At 42.4% G+C, this 18,788-nt stretch overlaps 1 protein-coding gene across 5 annotated transcripts in view; it reads left to right on the top strand.

Annotated features, from left to right (window-relative positions):
- The window catches only part of tbc1d1 (TBC1 (tre-2/USP6, BUB2, cdc16) domain family, member 1), a 41,324-nt gene extending 26,372 nt beyond the window's left edge, over positions 1-14,952 (top strand). For all 5 annotated transcript variants that reach the window (XM_034593835.1, XM_034593842.1, XM_034593849.1 and 2 more), the window contains 9 exons: positions 1,967-2,167; positions 5,070-5,231; positions 6,973-7,131; positions 9,014-9,114; positions 9,243-9,386; positions 10,245-10,404; positions 11,282-11,451; positions 13,153-13,329; positions 13,453-14,952. In XM_034593835.1, the coding sequence (XP_034449726.1) occupies positions 1,967-2,167; positions 5,070-5,231; positions 6,973-7,131; positions 9,014-9,114; positions 9,243-9,386; positions 10,245-10,404; positions 11,282-11,451; positions 13,153-13,329; positions 13,453-13,743 (1,565 nt within the window). In that variant the 3' untranslated portion in view covers positions 13,744-14,952. The remainder of the gene's footprint in view (positions 1-1,966; positions 2,168-5,069; positions 5,232-6,972; positions 7,132-9,013; positions 9,115-9,242; positions 9,387-10,244; positions 10,405-11,281; positions 11,452-13,152; positions 13,330-13,452) is intronic.
- The last annotated feature ends 3,836 nt before the right edge of the window (positions 14,953-18,788 follow it).

An 18,788-nucleotide genomic window follows, 5' to 3' on the forward strand; every position in this document is an offset into this window, starting at 1 on the left:
CACACACACACAGCGCCAGAGGAAAGCGCCAGCCTTGTTGAGCCTCTTTGCATGTTGTCTGTGTGCGCACTGGGACTCGGTTCTTGCCAAGGTGGAGTGTTTGCTTAGGGAGTGGATTGTGCCACTTTTGTACAAATACGTGCGTGTGGGTGTGAGAGAGATGAGAGGGATTAAGCATTTACAGTAATGAATCTGGTTATGGTTACGATATGGGGTTAAGGAGTCAATGTACAGTAGTCAGTGGAGAGTCCCCACAAGGATCACAGAATAAGTTTGTGCGTGTGTGTTCAAGTGTGTGTGCATTTTTCACGCCTAAAAGCAAAGTCTCCGTTAACGCAGCGTAACAGTCTGTGTTTATCTAACAGATGCATGACTCTGTTAAAAGCGTTTACCTTTTCTCTGTGTAAGTCTTTGTTATGCATGTCTGGTATGTCTTCATGTCTCTATTAACTTAAGAGCCATATATTTGTTTAGTGACTCTGCTGGTTTCAAGATGCCTCACAGTCTCCCTGACACACACACAAAGGAGTACATTAATGTTAACCCCATCAGGCCCAGCAAAGAAGATACACGTCATTGTGTGTAAGTGTGTGTGCGCGCGTATGTGTATATGTAATGTGTTGATGTAAAGTATGTGGGTTTGTCACATTTCTAGTGTATGATTTTGTTTACATATTTAAAAAATGTGCGTGTGTGCGCGCGTGTGTGTGTGTTTGTGCGTGTTATCTAGGTATTGCTCATGTTGTGAAATTTTAAGGTGAACACATTTGAAGGTTAGGTTACGGTTAAGCATCAGTAGTTCATGTTAAGGTTAGAGTTAGTCTAAATTAATTTAAGTCAATGTAATGACAAGGTTGTGTGTGTGTGCGTGTGTGTGTGTGCGTGTGTGTGTGTGCGTGTGTGTGTGCGTGTGTGTGTGTGCGCGTGTGTGTGCGCGCGTGTGTGCGCGCGTGTGTGTGTGCGCGCGTGTGTGTGCGCGTGCGCGCGCATGTCTCTATCTGGATAGTTGTTATGTCCTTTCTCTAAACAACACAGGGTATTTTGAGGTTTGGGATCCACCCTGTACTTTTGGGTGGAGTCACAAAAACACTTTTTTTTACTTTGTGTGTGTGTTGCACCCAACTGTGTCAAATAGATCTATGTTTAGCATTTTCCTTTTATTTTGCATGACTGTCTGAGGGATTGACAGAGCGAGGGAAAGGTCAGACAGCCTCTCTGCAGTTTTAACTCAGTCGATGAGCTCTGTGTCCGGATCTGAAACTGCTCAGATTGGGTTCTTCATTTTGTCCATTTCACCAATTGAAGTAAAGCTGTGATGACAATGTGAGACTCAGAAAATACCAAAGTAAATTTGTTGTAGTTCCATCCCCATAAACATTTCCTCTTTTTTGTCTTTCATTTTCCACCTTGGTGATGGTGCCAACAATCACCATATGTAGGTTCATTCCACATAATCACAAAGCTGTGGGATTGAATTACCTTTGTGATACTAAAACATAAATTTGTAAATTAGTCTACAAATGAAAAAAAAATATGAAAATATAAATTAATGGAAACTACTATAAACAGTTTAAATTTGGTAAAAGTGAAGATTTTTGTCATTTTGTTTTAAATTGAAAACCTTTTCCATTTAATCAGTTTTATGTCTGTGTATGTATGTGTATGTATATATATATATATATATATATATATATTTTTTTTTTTTTATTTATTCAGCAGTGTAATACAGACAAGTATTTGTTTTTCATACCTGTGAATCTAAAATTAGAATACTATTTGTTTCATATCAGATTTCTCATTTTATTTTTTTGTAACTAGCTACAACGTGCTTCCAAATGTGTTAAATCATATCTGTATTATCCATATAATTATTGTATTGTCTGTTTTGCTGAAGCGACGGACACCTAATGTAGCATAATCTCGCCTAATCTAATGTGTCTAATGTGTAATCTAATGTGTCTGTCAGAGCGGGGGGACTCCTGTCACGATGGTGGTCGAGTGTGCATGGGCCCGGGGGGAGTTGGAGGAAGTGGCGACTTGTCCATGAGAGCGGTGCCTGAGGAGAGGACGAAGAGGAGCAAAGAGGAGCTCAGGGATCTGTGGACGAAGGCCATCCTGCAGCAAATCCTGCTGCAGAGGATGGAGAGAGAGAACCAGAAACTGCAGGGTGAGTCAGATGCATTAGGGGCTTTGTTACTATACAGACTCTGAAAAAAACCTACACCCCAAAGAAACTAACTTTTCTTTGGATATGCACAAAATTGCACACACTCATAAATATCAACGTCTATATATATATACTGTATATATGTCCAAATTTTTCGCCATGTAATTCTTTGAGTAGTGACAAATAAATAGATTCTTGCATTTGCCCCCTGATCCAATGGGTTCCCCCTGACCCATACTGCATCCTTCCACCAAGTTCCATGGCAGTATTTGCAGTAATCTTGCTAACAAACAAACACAGATGAAAACATAACCTCCTTGACTCACTATAATGAACAATGTAATGTCACATTATTATGGACACTAACACAAACATTAGCTCCGCACCAAATTGTGATCATCTTATAATACATGGAACAGCCAATATGTCAGAGTGAGCTTAAATTAAGAATGTCTGCATAAAATATAAAAGAAACATAATCCAGAGTTTATAGGGTAAAGCATGCTGCCCGAGACACTATCATTGATTTTATTGAGCCACAAGAGATTTTACTGGTACCATTTCTTGTAAACTTGGCCTGCATTTCTTGGCTTTCACCATGAAAACAAGAGCAGCTGCCAGCTCTTTCTAATGCTGTTGAAGAAACATGATGAGTTGGTTTCTGTAAAAGCTAAATAACCGAGCACGGCTTTCTTTGATCTCATCTCGGGCAACTTGCCTTTCCAGATGTGCATACACACAGGTTAGGGAATCAAGTACACACCTGTTTATCTGTCTTTGAATATTTTTACCCACCACAAATGAAAAGGTTATATAATATATAGTTGTGTGTGCGTGTGTGTTTTCTAAGGGTGTGTTCACCACCTCTGTCCTGACCTAGTTGGCACAAATCAACACACACCTATGCGTCACACCCGTAACTATGTGCACTCTATACAAAACATTAATTCACACACGCAACACTTCATCACTCACACAGATAGAAATGATGCCTCTGCAGTAGGGTGTGGATCGAGGGAATATTGTTAAATATTGATGTAAGAAAATCCCTCTATTCAGCCTCTCCCACACACACAATTAAGAATAGTGATAAGTTGTTGTGCTCACATTGTACACACCAACATTCACATCTCAAGCGTGTGACATCTTTCTTTGGCGTCTATGTTTTAATTGTGTTTTATTCCTCCCACTGTGTGCGCTCCACCTTTCTGTCTGTTATTTGTCTGGGTGGAGCACAACTCTCTGTCCTCCATTCTATCAGTTTATCTCTCTCACTTTTGCCTGGTTTATTGGTCAGCTGTGTAAGTGTGTGTGCGCGCGCCTCCATCAGTGTGAGTGTATCTTTGCAGCTCCAGGGTGGAGTATCCTGCCCCGTTGTGGGTTGACCAGGGTGTTCCGGCACCAGCGAGGGAGAGAAACGGAGAGATTTAGCACTAACTGGGCCAGTTGGGGCGAATCCTGATAGACGAGACTCTGCCTGCTCCAGACAGCTGATAAGACAGGCAGCAGAGCCACAGCCTCTCCAACAGCATCTATTCTTACTCTGGGTGTGTCAGCTATCTGCTCCGTCCATGTTTTCTCCCTTTATTATGCGGGATACGCCCTCCAGGTCCCTCCCGCTACTTTTCTGTCGTTGATTGCAGAGGCTGTGATATGCAGCATTTCATAAGAGGCACTCAGACCTCTTGAGATCTTCTCAATTTATCTTTTGCCAGGTCATTTATACATGAGTTGATTGTGGAGTTCCTCTATGTATAGCAATCCACGTTTGCAAGGCACTGAATTGAAACACTTATCCTCTTTTTGGTTTTTAAAGCTTTTTTGCTATTTCTGTTATACAAGCGTTCAGCGAAGTTCCCCCTATCGTTTCCTGGAAGGTATTAGTGCAGTGTCTCCTTCCTGTCCACTAGTGATGACATACTCTGTTCAGCTCTGCCAAGTTGCACTCGGTCACTGGGTGGACACCACACATGGAGGGGAAGGGTGGGGACGTACAGGGGGGAGAGAGGGGAGAGGGAGAGCGTGGTTAACAGATGAGACAAATGTGGGATTGACTGAGAAGAAAGAGTTGAGTGTTGGCAGGAAAGAGAAAGAGAAGAAGAGATGGTCTGTGGGGGGAGAGATTAGGGGAGGTAGAGAGGAAGGGTGTTGTCAAACAGAGAGCAACAGAAGAGGGGGTGCTGGGTGTGCCCTCACCTTCTTTGATCACTGGTGTCAGCGTGTTGCAACGGAACACAGTTTTTGCGTTTGTGTTAAGTTTGTAAACTGAAAGTCCAAAGACAGTGTTTCCCTCATGAAATGTGACAATTACAGTTTGATTGGATCCCAAAAAGATTGCTGTGTTACATGTCATATAACTAAACACACTCTATGTAAACCTGATGGCCCTATATACCTGTATACCAAAACAGAGCAAAAAGAAAAGTGAGACTGAATTGTGGGCAGGAACACAATTTCTAAATTAATGATTTTACTCAACTTTTTACTACTCTCAACTAATCTCAAAAAGTCATCATGTGTCGAGGTTGTGCTTAGAATTATTTTTTGATGTCCCTTCAGTGACCATAAAGGTTATTGCAGGTCACAGTACTTAACCACCAGCACTACTCCTGTAGTTATTTATCCCACATTCCCAGCTGATGCTGACTCTTGCAGCTGTTTGCCTCCAAGTGAGACACATTTCTGTAGATGATGATGATGACACCCTCACTAATGAAATAAATTTGGTGTAATCTAAAATCCTCTTTTACGTAAAAGTGATGGTTTTATTTTATAAAACTGCAGTCACTGTCACATATTCTACTTTACACTGTTATTACTGTTATGAACAGTTAGATTAACACAACAAGTGATGTGTAGAAGTCATTATTCACATTTGTGGTCCGTGTTTTTATGTTCTTAGCCACCGAGAGCGACCTGCAGAACAAGCGTCTGAAGCTGGACTACGAGGAGATCACTCCATGTCTGAAGGAGGTCACTCTGGTGTGGGAGAAGATGATGGGAACTCCTGGTAGAGCAAGGGTCAAATTTGACACAGAGACCATACATGCTGCTGTTGCACACGGTACATATTTAGCTCCACAAATGCATGTATGAGTGCCCCTTGTAAATTTCTGTTCTTTTTCAAAATCACCAGGTATATGTATTGACCAGAGTGTATCAAGCTCCAAAACTGAAAATGTTCTGTAACCTTTCTCCTTATCATCATTTGGCCCGTTTTTCCAAACACAGCAAAAAGAGAGAGCATGAATTCCATGAAGTATTTCTAATCCAGTGTTTATGATCACTCTAAAATTGGTATTTTCCTTGGACAACTTTACAAGGACAGGAGAGGTTTCCTCCTCTGCCCTCGGCCTTGAACATATTGTTACAGGCGAGATCTCAAGTCTATAACATACGAACACACAGAGAAATGATACTGGCCACTGAAAAGCAACGTTCCATCCTCTATGACGCAAGCTGATGGCATCAAATTTAAATTCTGACCACATCATCTGATAGGACAGGAGAAGTCACCGTCTCAAGTTTGATCTGTACATGTTGACAGTTTGATGGTTGTAATCACGCTCTTTATTTTAAAGGCCCAATGCTGATAAAGTTTGTATTAGCAAGTTAATTAAAATACTAATTCTTTTATGACCCTCTCTCATTAAAATGACTAAGGTGCTCTTGACCAAGGCCATTAAAGGAAGAGTTAGAAAATGTGTGAAATAGCTTATCTGCTTTCTGGTGGAGAGTCAGATGAGAAGATAAATATCACTCCCAGGTCTGTCTTACACATAAGGCTACAGGCTACAGGCTACAGGCTACAGGCTACAGGCTACACCACAGCTGCTTATCTTAGCACATGACTGAAAATGGCTCTATTCACAAAAAAACTGATTGATAAAAAACAAGTTACCTTGTGGTTTAGTGTAGTCGACTATTTAGTGGACAGTCCTAGTGGTTTACGCCATTTCCAGTCTTTATGCAAAACTAAGCTAATTGGCTACAGGCCACAGTATCACTTTTCTCATCTGACTCATCACTCAAAAGCAATTAAGTGCATTTCTCAAAATGTTGAACTGTAGCTTTAACCTCCAACTGCTGATTTGACTGTGGTCTCACTGGGTGGAATCCAGGGGTGAATGTGCATATGAGTGTGAACAGGGTGTCACTGAAATAGAGCGCTTGCTCTCAGTGAAACTTACCAAGATAAATTAAAAGTTAAAAATATGTGTTTCTCAGCTAAAAGTCTCAATTTATTAAAATAATTTGAATCTAATTTAATCTAATAAATGCGTAACAATGCTCCACCAAACCACTTGTAATCCAAGCAGTGCACATATCAGAGTCCATGGGATTATAATAACGCATAATTCAAAATATTAAATCCTTCTTGTCAGAGAATCAGAAAATAATTGTTGTAAATATTGTAAAGTCAAGGTTCTGATTTACTTATTTACCCGATCCACTTATCATATAATCCAAGTTTAAAAATGAATCTCCCTGCAAAAGAGAAAATGTTGTACAACAATGGCACTCCTCACTGTTCAATGCAGAAACATTTACATTTTCAAACTGTTGTCTGCCGCTCAGTCAAACTAATTACTGGGCTGACATGAGACATTTTTACAGTTGAGCCACTTCACCTTGTTTTTATGGTTTGACAATACATTACCATAGAATTTGCATAACACAGACACATTCTTCAGACACTCTCAAATAGAAGAAACCCGTTTTTGAGGACAGATACAACACTTAAAAATTATTTACAACCTTTGCACCTCCACTCAACCCTCCTTCATCCCTGTCATTTCCGGCAGGAGTCCCGAGGATGCATCGAGGCGAGATCTGGAAGTTTCTCTCCGAGCAGTATCTGCTCAGGCAGACGGTGCCCTCCCGACCCCCCGCCAACCCCACTCCATACAAAGAGCTGCTGAAACAGCTCACGTCGCAGCAACACGCCATCCTCATAGACCTGGGTAATGCATGCAGATGCACACACACATGCACACACACTTACACACAAAGACAATATGTGTCCACCTACACCCATTTTCAAATGCTTCATTTTGAAGGTATCCTGACATATGGAAAGGAAAGAGAAAGAATACCCGCTGCATAAACTTACTAATATCACTGTCATTTCTCTGTGTGTGTGTATCATACATGTGCATACACACAGACTTTACAGACAGATTCGTGGAGATCTTTTAAAAGTCTGAAAAAGCATGATATTCAGTTTTTTTTTTAAAGGTCTTAGAAAAATTTCTTTCATAACCATCTTGAATATTTTTTTGCTTCTGCTGACATAACAATGTTGTCTCTGATTGCACGTCATAAGGAGACATTTGATATAAGATTGGTGTACAGTAGAACACTGTCGTAACTGCTGCCACAACTAGTCTGCCATCACCATAATGGGCATGTGTGGATTATAGAAAAAATTTGTTTCAACTTTTCTTAATTAATTATTTTTCACTGATCGTTCTAACCTTCCATGTTCTTTATCTGTGTGCAAGTTACATTCTACTAAAAACAATGGCTATATACACCTGAGAAGTACTGACAAGAATGTGATGTATTTGTCATTACATTATTGTACTTATAATACTATACTGTACTTTAATTGATTCTGTGACCAATATGCATTTAAAATCTTTAAGTTTTATTTAGTGAACATTGCAGAAAGTCTGCAGAGTACTTTACAAAGTTTAAACCTCATTCTAACACTTTCACAAATGCTCCCAAACACCTCTACCCCAAACACTCTCTCACACACAGTTCCTACACCCCCCCCCATTTAACACCCACATACACATATATACACATCCACCCACACATTAATCCCTGTAGCGCTTAACCTCCTGTGTTTTTGTTTTTGACCTTGTGTCTTTCATCTGCCTATCATGATCATGTTCATGCCACATTAAAGTGGGTGGGGCCAGCTAACGGCGTGTACAGTGATGTTTGCTGACAAGGTGTTACATTCTTTAGGATGAAAACACACAGTGTTCATGATACTTTATGGGTAGAAGACGTTTGGCATGAATTGATATACTACAAGTTAGGTAAGAGGAAGGAGGTTTAGAATTAAGGCTTGTTAAGGTCACTACTCCCACAGCTAACATTCAGCACTCATAACAGGAGTACGCACTCACAGGTACTTTCCTTCAGGCGAGGGAGGGTGTTGTGTCATTATGTACACAAACACAAAGCGCCCCCGCCTCCCCTCAACTCACATGTTTGTCATTGTCTTTTCCAAAGCTTTTCTGTCACACGCTCTAAGTCAAGAACCTCATTCACGAGGCCACAAGCACATACACATCTGCCTATGACCAGCCTGTCAATGTTAAGAATGATACCACAGATACCAGGCCCTCATTATGTTGTCATTTCTGAAAGGTCCATGTAGCATGTGCTTTTACATGTTAAGCTTCTGAAGCAGGAGGGTACGAGGTCTTTGTCTAAAGCTGCATTCTTGTGTGTGCGTTTTGGTGGAACATGTTTGGAAGCATCGCCGCCTAGATCAGGTTGCCACATGCTCCTTTTCCAACACCAACGGCAAAGTGTGAAGTCTAGTGTCCCCAGGCAAAGCTCGGCAGACCTTATGCTTTCAAACACATCTACACACCCAAAGGCTTTGGCCTCTTATTGTAGTTCTCTCAGATTCTTTCAGGCAGTATGTCAGGCGCAATAAAAGTAAATTGACTGTATTAAAGCTGTTATTGTGCTTTTAGATGTTTATCAGGTTGATCTCAGCCATCCAATAGATGCTTGTGTGGCATAGTGTTTTATACTGACTATAAATAGTGTAGATGTTTTGCAATGTAGATAAAGTCTCGCTCTTTTCTTTTGTCCAAGGTCGCACTTTTCCCACTCATCCATATTTCCAAGCCCAGCTGGGGGCAGGACAGCTGTCTCTGTACAACATACTGAAAGCCTACTCACTGCTGGACCCTGAGGTATCATTTCTTGCTTTTTCTTCTCTCCATCTTTTGATTGACTAAACTCTCAACTGTCTTTCAGGCTTAAGTTTGTTTTCCTCCCTCCCTGTGTGAGGATGTCAAGTTTGTTATTGTTGTTGTTGTAGGTGGGCTACTGCCAGGGCCTGTCCTTCATAGCTGGAGTCCTGCTGTTACACATGGAGGAGGAGGACGCCTTCAACATGCTCAAATTTCTGATGTATGATGTCGGGCTTCGTAAACAGTACAGGCCTGACATGATTGTCCTGCAGGTAAGATTTGTTCACGCACACACACACACACAGACACACGATCTTTTTATATGTCCATTCATCAATCAGTGCATTCATCTCACATCATCTATGTGAAATGTGATGCATCTCAGTCCCTCCTTTAAGTTTTCAGGATCTCAGTGATCAGCTTACACCTCATGTTTATACTAAGTGACTTAAAGTGATTTAAAAGGTGCCGCACCATCGGTGGCATTGAGATGTGGTTACTGATGCTTTGTTTGCATGAGAATTCAGCCGCATTTTTACCTGGTGTGAGGGGTTAACACGGGAGTCTTGTTATTGATACCTACAGCATAAGTTTTGATTTATAGTTGAGAGCTGGATTTCATTTTTTAACAGAATTACTGCAACTCTAGAAGGTGATAAGCAGTATCGTGCTTGAATTATATACCTAGCTGTCTTTCAATCAATGTGTGAAATAGTATGTGCGATGGGAGGATTGTGTAATGTAAAAGTTGTGCAATTGTTCTTTTACTTGCTGTGAAAGGCACATTTCCATATTGCAAATTTTCCCTGGGGAACAGGAACTTTTTGAGGAACTCAGCAGAAGGTTTGCAGTAGAAATGGCTTCACTAGACGCATGTTACCCAAAGACAGTGAATCATATATTTCAGCTTTCTTTAAAGATTCTTGATGTTGACTTTATTCTACACCAGCATCAGAAACTTGTAGAAGAAAACAAAAGCAGTCCATTAACGGTTCCTGTGGTCTCCTAATGGGATCTGGTTAGCCACTAACATTTAAACCATGTAGAAAACAGTTAAAGCAAAAGCTCCATACACTTGACCACATCCTTCCAGTCAGACCAGTAAAAAAAATTCAATCTGTTGATGTCAGATTCAGATGTACCAGTTGTCGCGGCTGCTCCATGACTACCACAGGGATCTCTACAACCACCTGGAGCAGCAAGAAATCGGGCCCAGCTTATACGCCACCCCCTGGTTCCTCACTGCCTTCGCCTCGCATTTCCCCCTCGGCTTTGTGGCCAGAGTCTTCGGTAAGCACTGGTCTGTGTATCTCTGTATCGTCACTCAGAGAAATTACTCTAGTTCTAGCTAGTCACACACAAAATTAAGAAATGCACATGGTAAAACAGAACCAAACAGAAGTTGTAGACAGTTAAATGCACCTAAAAGACTAGTAAATTTGCCAGTGAAAACGTGAGTGGAATTTTATTTTGTAAAAGTATAAACTGAAGCTTTATGATAATGATCAAAACCATTCAGTTTCTAGGAAATAAGGGCTGTAATGGTGAGTCGTGCACATTCCAGACACATTTGCATTTAAGTCTTTGTTAGTCACTTAGATTTTTTAGTTTTTTTCCTCTTAACTGACATTTTTCATGGTGCAAAACACATCACACACCTCCTCTTTGTGTGTGTCCTTTACCTGTCTTTGCTTTTTCTCCCTCATTTCCTCCTTACTGTTGTTTTCATAGCAAATGTCTGAGTGCTCAGTCACTGAACCAGACTCAGTGGCTCCTTGTGTTCATCTTAGCATATCAGCGTGTGTGTGCGCGTGTGTGTGTTTTCGAGGGCATCATCATTATATCACTGTGAAGTTTTTCATATCACGTGTGGCCCTCCACACCTTCACTCCCATTCCTTAATCTGTTGTATGATCTAATGCAGTGGTGCTCCACCCTGATGCGTTCAAAGCACACACACCTACTCCGACACTCCACACTCAGCCTGACTTGTATTGACTCAAACATTTGTATTGACGTCAAGCCATCTATCATATGAAAAGCCCTTTAAGTCACCATTCAGCACCTGTCATTTATTCATTTTACCTTGCGTCATTTAAAAAGATGTCATGTCACCATTTCTATTCTCTCTGTTTCATTGTTATTTTTTCAAACTCCTCCTTGTCAGACATGTTGTTCCTGCAGGGGTCAGAGGTCATCTTCAAGGTGGCCATGAGTCTGCTGAGGAGCCACAAACCTCTGATCCTTCAGCACGACAGCCTGGAGTCCATTGTGGACTTCATCAAGACCACGCTGCCCAACCTGGGCCTGGTGCAGATGGAGAAAACCATCAACCAGGTTAGAAAAGGAGACAAATGTGTAACTAACTCCTGACTGCAACACAACGCAAAACAAAATGACTCGTTTGCCTCTGCCTGTTTTTATGGACCTGATCTTATGTAAGAGATCATAGTTCGTAGTAAACAAGAAAATGGAGAATGGTATTCTGCTTTAGTGACAAGGCTAAACAGTGTGAGCCACACCCCCTGCTTATTACAGGAAAACTACTGAACGTCAACAACAGCAGGCTCACGTGTTGAGCGGTTCCAGTAACCCAGCGTCCGAATTCTATGTGTCAGGTTGTTTTAATGAGGCGAGCCAATGTAAACTGATGTCAAGATAACAACATTCAGCATTAACATGTGTGATAATGTTGAACATCAGTCGTCAGGAGGTGGGCAGAGCTGACTGAAGTCTGTTGCATCAAACACATGCACAGAGATGTTATCATGCTACGCTATAGTTAAGGAAGTATGCGTTCACCTTATAATTTACATGCGATAGCAGAAGGGTGTTGAGTCATGCTCTGGCTTGCTCGTGTGCCACACCACAACATGTCTATATGTTAACATGTGACTCACAGTCGCACCACAAAAAAAGGGATGTTTGGAGCCTTGTATAAAGAACATCCCGCCATTGTTTGTTTTTAATGATGCAGAAATATGCAGCATGTAGGTACAGGACTACAGAAGGATGTGAAAAGGGAATATCCAGTTTCATTTGTCCTTTTGGTAATAGTCTTTGTGATTCAGCGCTGGCGAAATGATGTTTTCAGGTTTTCCGTACGTCCCATTCTTGTGGACTCGATAGCTCAAGAACGCCTGGAGAGAATTTCTTCAAATTTGGCACAAATATTCACTTGGACTCCAGGATGAACTGATTAGATTTCAGTGGTCTAAGGTCACAGTGACCTCATGTCAGTTTGTAGACTAGCTGCACTGGGTGGTAGAGGCATACTACCACAAAGTGTTATTTCTACTTTACATTGTTATTATCATTGATCATAACATTGTACCCACTCAGTTACGCTGCTGATATTTATGATCAATTAACATCGCTGTAATGAAGTCGCTCAAGGTGAGAAACACAAACAGTCAAATGATCTTTCAAGCTTCAAACACATCTACAGGTTCACTAAGCGTATTTGAAATGGAACATTAATACCTCTTTATTATCGCACCATTAAATCACCTGCTGATATTGTGCAATGAGGAATTATTGCCTCAGTGCACAACTGATCTAGGCCATGATGCTTTCGAACTATTTTACTCCCAAGTGATTTCTATAATCCTGCTAAACTGGAAAATAAATGAACAAATTTATGAACAAAAGTGCTCTCAGTCCACAAGAAACAAGAAGGAGTAAATCAATTTAAGAATAAATATTCTCTGGCTGAGAGCAATCATCACCTGACACGTGTTGCTGTCAGAGCTTTGAAGACTGGATCAATTGTTGGCTTTTTAGTTTGATAATTACTTGTCTTGTCAGACTTGGTTGAAGCAATGTCACCGTGTTCCCAGGTCGCACCGCTGTTCCTTTTACATGTACAGTGTTAATAATAATGAATAGATATGATGGACGAAATTACTAGAAGAAGACACAAGTTGTAATGAAGTGAAATAATTAATGTCACACAAGCACAAAAGATTTTTGCTAATGTGTATTTGTGAATTACATTATTGACACACTCTCTGTATTAACATTGCGTGTGTCTGTCAGGTTTGTGAGATGGACGTGTCGAAGCAGCTCCAGGCCTATGAGGTGGAGTACCACGTCCTGCAGGACGAGCTGCTGGACACGCCCCCGACTCTCAACCAGCACCAGCGAGCTGCGCAGCTGGAGAGGACCAATCAGAGCCTCCGACAGCAGAACCTCGACCTGCTGGAGGAGCTGCAGGTACACACACACACACACACACACACACACACACACACATGCATCATGCATGATGCATGAACACAAGTTCTGGACTCCATTGTTTCTCCCATCTTTACCCTTTGATCGCTCGTCTTCCACCAGGTGTCTCATGCTCACGTGCACAGCCTCGAGAGCCGAGTGGAGGAGTTTGTCCAGTCGGAGGGTCGACTGACGGAGCAAGTCTCTGCACTGGAGGAGGAGAAGAAGCAGCTGCTGAGCACGGTCACGCACCTCCAGGACCTCCTCACCAGCCTGGGCATACAAAGCTCCCTTGATGGACACGCACCCCCCCCAGCTGCTGAAAGACACGCAGCCTCAGCAGCAGCAGCAGCAACAACCAACCAGACTGTGGAATCACTTCTCCACCTGTTGGCTCTTCCAGAGAGTTCATGACTGCAAATGATAAAATGTCCAAATAGTAAGGTCAATGAGAGGAGGGGCTGTCTGTGGAGGAAACAGGAAGAGGAGGTCGAGGGACACGTTGAGATGAGCTGTACCTCTGTCCTCCTCCAGGCTCCAGAATGTTTTTAGTAAAATGAGGAGAGACGGATGAAGGAAGAGAAGAACGGCAAAAGAACAAAAAGTTTGCATAATGTAAAGAAAGAAAATAGAGTATGACCCTTAAGTATTATCCCAGAACTCCACAGACGCCCTCTTCCAACTCTCTTAACTCTCAACAAATAGAAACGAACAAGAGAGATTTGACCAACAATCCCCAAAGATAGCACTGTCTCACTTGCTGCAAAAACAACACAGTTACATTTGCACCTGTACTTGTACATTTGTGTCTCTGAATGTATTTTATGCCTTTGTTTAACTGCATAGTGTGGAAAGTAGCCAAAGACTTAATGTAAAACAAGCTCAAACAAAGATACTCTGATGTTATTGATCACCTTCACACTCCTCAAATACAAAGATGAAATGTTCTCAGAAAAGTGAGTGAAAGAAAGTGAAATGAAGGGACGGGTGAAGAGATAAACTTCACGACAAATAGTTATTTTCTGTTAGAAAGTTTGAGTAGGACTTCATTTAAATGATCTTGGATGGTGGTGCTCGTATTCAGAGGTCAGACTCTTCCACAGCTTTGTTTTAAATTTCCTTTAGTTTCAGTAGCTTTCAGGAAGAGTAACTCCGTGAATCCAGTTCATTTCACATCCTGTTTTTCACCCTTGAACACGTTTGTGTAGGAAGGTGAATAGATGCGGTTTCAGCAGAAAACAGCAGAAAACAGTAGTCGTACTTTTCTAGTGAGGGGAAAAACAGACGTTTTTTTAGATTGATTTATCGCTGGGAGACAAACTAATGTCCGAAACTTCAAACAGGAGACCTCTGCTGCTGAGACAGTCTGTCAGCTGTAAATCGTTTTACTGTATCCAACACACTGAATTCATTCAGCCCGAGCTGCAGCTTGGCGTGTTTCCACGTGAAAGTCTAAATGTGCGTCTGCGTGCTTGTGCACTTCACCGATCAACAAATGTGTTGATTCACACTGTAAAGATGTTTCGCTCTTACTCCTGACTCTCTTTGCACATGTCTTTTGTTGTTTGATTATTACTTTTGTCATAATGTACTTTAAAATACTTTTCATATCCTTTCAGCACATCTGAAGCTTCCTCTTTTTATTTCTATGGGTGCAAACCATATGAACTCACATGTGTCCGACTGTACAGATTAGTGTACAACCGCCTGTCTAAACATGCCACTCACTTTGAATGCTGCGGGCTTGATATAAGGTTTCAAGCATATGGAAATATACTGTACACAGTATTTAGAACACAGACGTGTATTTGTTTCCAAGAACTTGTGAGGTTGAAGAATAAGCGTGTTGGGGCAAGTTGTGGCTGTTACGGTGAATGAGTACACAACAGACAGAGCACCAACAGCAGAACCGACAAAATCATATAGGTACACGATAACACAAGAAGTTTTAGCTTCCTGTCATTTTAAAAAACATATTTGTGTATAAGCATCTCAGTTTCCTTGCACATGTTGGTCTTACCTGCCAAGTGCCCTGGTTTTACGATGTGATTTTCTTTTGTTTTGTTCAAGAATGCATTTCCTCAAAGTAACAGGAGGATACAATTACACAGCTCCCAGAGAAATCTTTTCTCCTCCCATTCCTCAACCTGTTCTCTGAGATCTTCTCAGTGCACCCATTCATCAACCAGCTGCTCAGGCTGGAGCTGCCTTTTTGTGCAAGTTATCATAAGCTACACAAATGACTATCATCAAGTCATTACAGCTGGTTGTGTGCGCCTCTGCATCAAAATACTCTTTACATTTTCTTGGAAAAGATTAGTTGGTGCACTTTGCTCAAATCGTGGTTAATTCAGCAGCTTGTGACGTTTAGTACATCTTTGTAAATAAAAACACAGAAACGACAAGATTCATAAAAGCTAAATTTCCACCTTTCTGCTGAACAAGAGCAGCGGGGTCGAAGCCACCCAGTTTCCACCCTGCTGAAGTGCCCTTAGGCAAGATCCTTGCTGACTCCTATTTCTATATTAAATATATTTCTCATCAATATTTTATACTGACAGATTTATATATTTCATCTGAAAGGAGAAGCTCCAATTATCACCCAACTGTAGTTTCTGTAAGCCAGTACACTTCTTTTAGCCTTTTAGCAGTTTTACCTTCGCGAGGAGGCCATGTTTTCACTGCCGTTTGTCTGTAGGATTAAACTACTGACACCATTTCTATAACATTTTTGTTGGGGGTGGGGCACGACCCAAGGACAAACTCATTAAATTTAACAGCGGATCCGGGTAAATGGGCGGATCCAGGATGTTTTGGTTTTTTTTTTTATCGTGGCTAGATAGGGCGTTAGCCTCGGTGTAGGTATGCGCTCTCTTAGCACCTGTCTAGTTGTGGTCTTACATCCTGCACCTTGTGGCTCTCTCTCATGGTGAGGGTTGTTTTCACACATTCAGCAGTAGATCTCAGAGCTGTACTCCACCTGCTCACCAACAAACAGCAGCCACACGAAGGCAGTGATCAGCTGTGAACATCAATAGTCAGATATTATTCTCAGGAGCAGGTTAAGACCAAAAACGGTGCAAAAAGGAGAGTTTATGTTGAACATACATCCATCAGGAGGCCAGAAGCAGGAATTAAAGTAAATGCTGTGTAAAGAAATGAACAACTGTTTGCTGACAGGTAAGACATGCAAACCTTAAATGTATGAACATTTAACATGTGTACTGAATAAAACGGTCCAAAATTCTCAGTTTCAAAAATATTTAGGAAACGGATAAAATACATGTCCCGTCAGAAATCCTTCATGTTGTGATGCGTCCAAATCCATCTGCCAATCAAACTAAAGCAAACAGTCTCGAGAAACGTGCGGCATTTGCAGAAAGGTCATGTCTTGGTTGGTTGGTTTATACTATAAAATCAGAAAATCACTATAAACTTTATAGTGATTTTGTGATTTCTTATGTTGGATGTTGTGTTCAGACTTTTCAAATGTGAACACAACATGTTGTCTTTTTGTTACTGGTCATTCACTAGTCTCCTCTCTCTCTTCCTACTTTACCTGATGCTCTGCACCAGCTCCAGAGATGCTGCTCTCTAAATGACCTATGAGGTAGGATACAAAAGGCTTTCTCCAACAAAAGAATCCCATTGTTATTGACGTTAAGACCGTAATTAATTCTGTCAGCGAGCTCTTACGCTGATCCCTCCGTTTCTACGATACGCAGCCGCCGTCTTAATCCAAACCAGACACTGAGCTCAATGGAGATTTCCATGAAGCAGCAACAAAGGGAGTCAGGTTCTTTACATAATAACCAGGAGCTGGAGCCACCTTCCCGTACTAATGAGAGTGATCAGCAGGTAAACTGCATGACTGCTCAGTGGGAGGCCGCGCCCTGCAGACCGACCATAAACGCCCTCACAGAGGCCTGATGCAGCTAATCTCTGATGAGCTCCTGGATTTTCTTTCAGCTTCATAACCCCTGACCGAGCAGCCCTGCCCATCTCCTGTGGGTGGGTGTCAGGGCCTCGGTGATCACGCAGCGTTGCAACAGCTCTAGGATCTTATGTGCTGTCTTTGCGTGTGCACCTGCCGTGTCAGAGCTCTTACTGTTACAGGGTGAAAAGGGCACAAACATCCCGTAGCTTCTTGCATGGAGATTTTGTTTGTATTCTCTGGTTGAGTAAACCGAGAAGGTGCAGGAACACCCTGTGTGTGTCTGTCTCTCTCTGCCAGGCGGAGCACACTGCCAGGGGTTGTTGCCGTTTTGTTTTATTTGACTTGGCATGTGTTTACCCTTCCACACTCCACACTCCACACTCCACCTCAGCCCTGCCCTGCCCTGCTCCCTGCTCCACCACATGCCTGTATCCTTCCTCCAAGCCTGACTTCTACACACTGTGAGGGAGCCTGAGAGGGATTTTCTGTGCAGTAGCTTGTATCTGTGATATCAGAGGTTATAGCTCCGATTCCTCTCCATCCATGTGGGGGGTTGGGGGGGGGGGGACAGTATAGCACTGCAGTGATGTAAAGAAGCACAGAAAATCAAAAATGATGCGTTTATGCATGGATTCATGGTAGATATCATTTCTCTACAGCGCTGGATTAATTTGCTTTGCCTTCACGGATGAGAAATATAAATCTGATCACAGAACAAAAACATCTATCATAATTTAGAAAGATATTTGGGAGGGAGGCAACTGCTTCACAGGCCGGTCATGCATCACATCAAAGCCAACCTTCCTCCCACGCTGGACCCCTGTCAGTTTGCATATGGCCAACAGGTCTACTGATGATGCAATCTCTTCTGCCCTCCACGTTGCCCTCACCCACCTTGACAAAAAAAGACTCATATGTGAGGAAGCTGTTCATAGACTTCAGTTCAGCATTCAACACCATCCTCCTTCAGCAGCTGACTGGGAAACTGGACCAGCTGGCCCTGCACCTCTCACTCTGCAACTGGCTGCTGGACTCACTTACCAAGAGACCACAGTCTGTGAGGATCTGCAATAAGACATCAGGCTCCATCACGCAGAGCACAGGGGCCCCACAGGGCTGCGTGCTCAGTCCCCTGCCGTTCACCCTGCTGACCCTCGATTGTGCACCAACCTACGGCACCAACCACACCAGCCACCAAACAAAAGAGATCGTTATCGACTACAGGAAGGGCCACACTCAACAAGAAACAGAACAACAAGTCAGCTCGGCAGCGCCTCTACTTCCTCCGTGAGCTGAAGTGAGCAAGAGGACCATCATGTGCGCCTTCTACCGAGGCACCATGGAGAGCGTCCTGACCGGCTGCATCACTGGGCTCTGTACTCTGCTTTGAGAGCTGCACAGCCGCCGACCGCTGGAGCCTCCAGCGCTTCGTGAGAGGGTCACCGGTGCCTCTCTCCCCTCCCTCCTGGACATCCACAACACCCACAAAGCCACCAGCATTGTGAGTGAACACCCACCCACC

The sequence above is a fragment of the Hippoglossus hippoglossus genome, chromosome 1, assembly GCF_009819705.1.
Source record: "Hippoglossus hippoglossus isolate fHipHip1 chromosome 1, fHipHip1.pri, whole genome shotgun sequence".
NCBI lineage: Eukaryota > Metazoa > Chordata > Actinopteri > Pleuronectiformes > Pleuronectidae > Hippoglossus > Hippoglossus hippoglossus.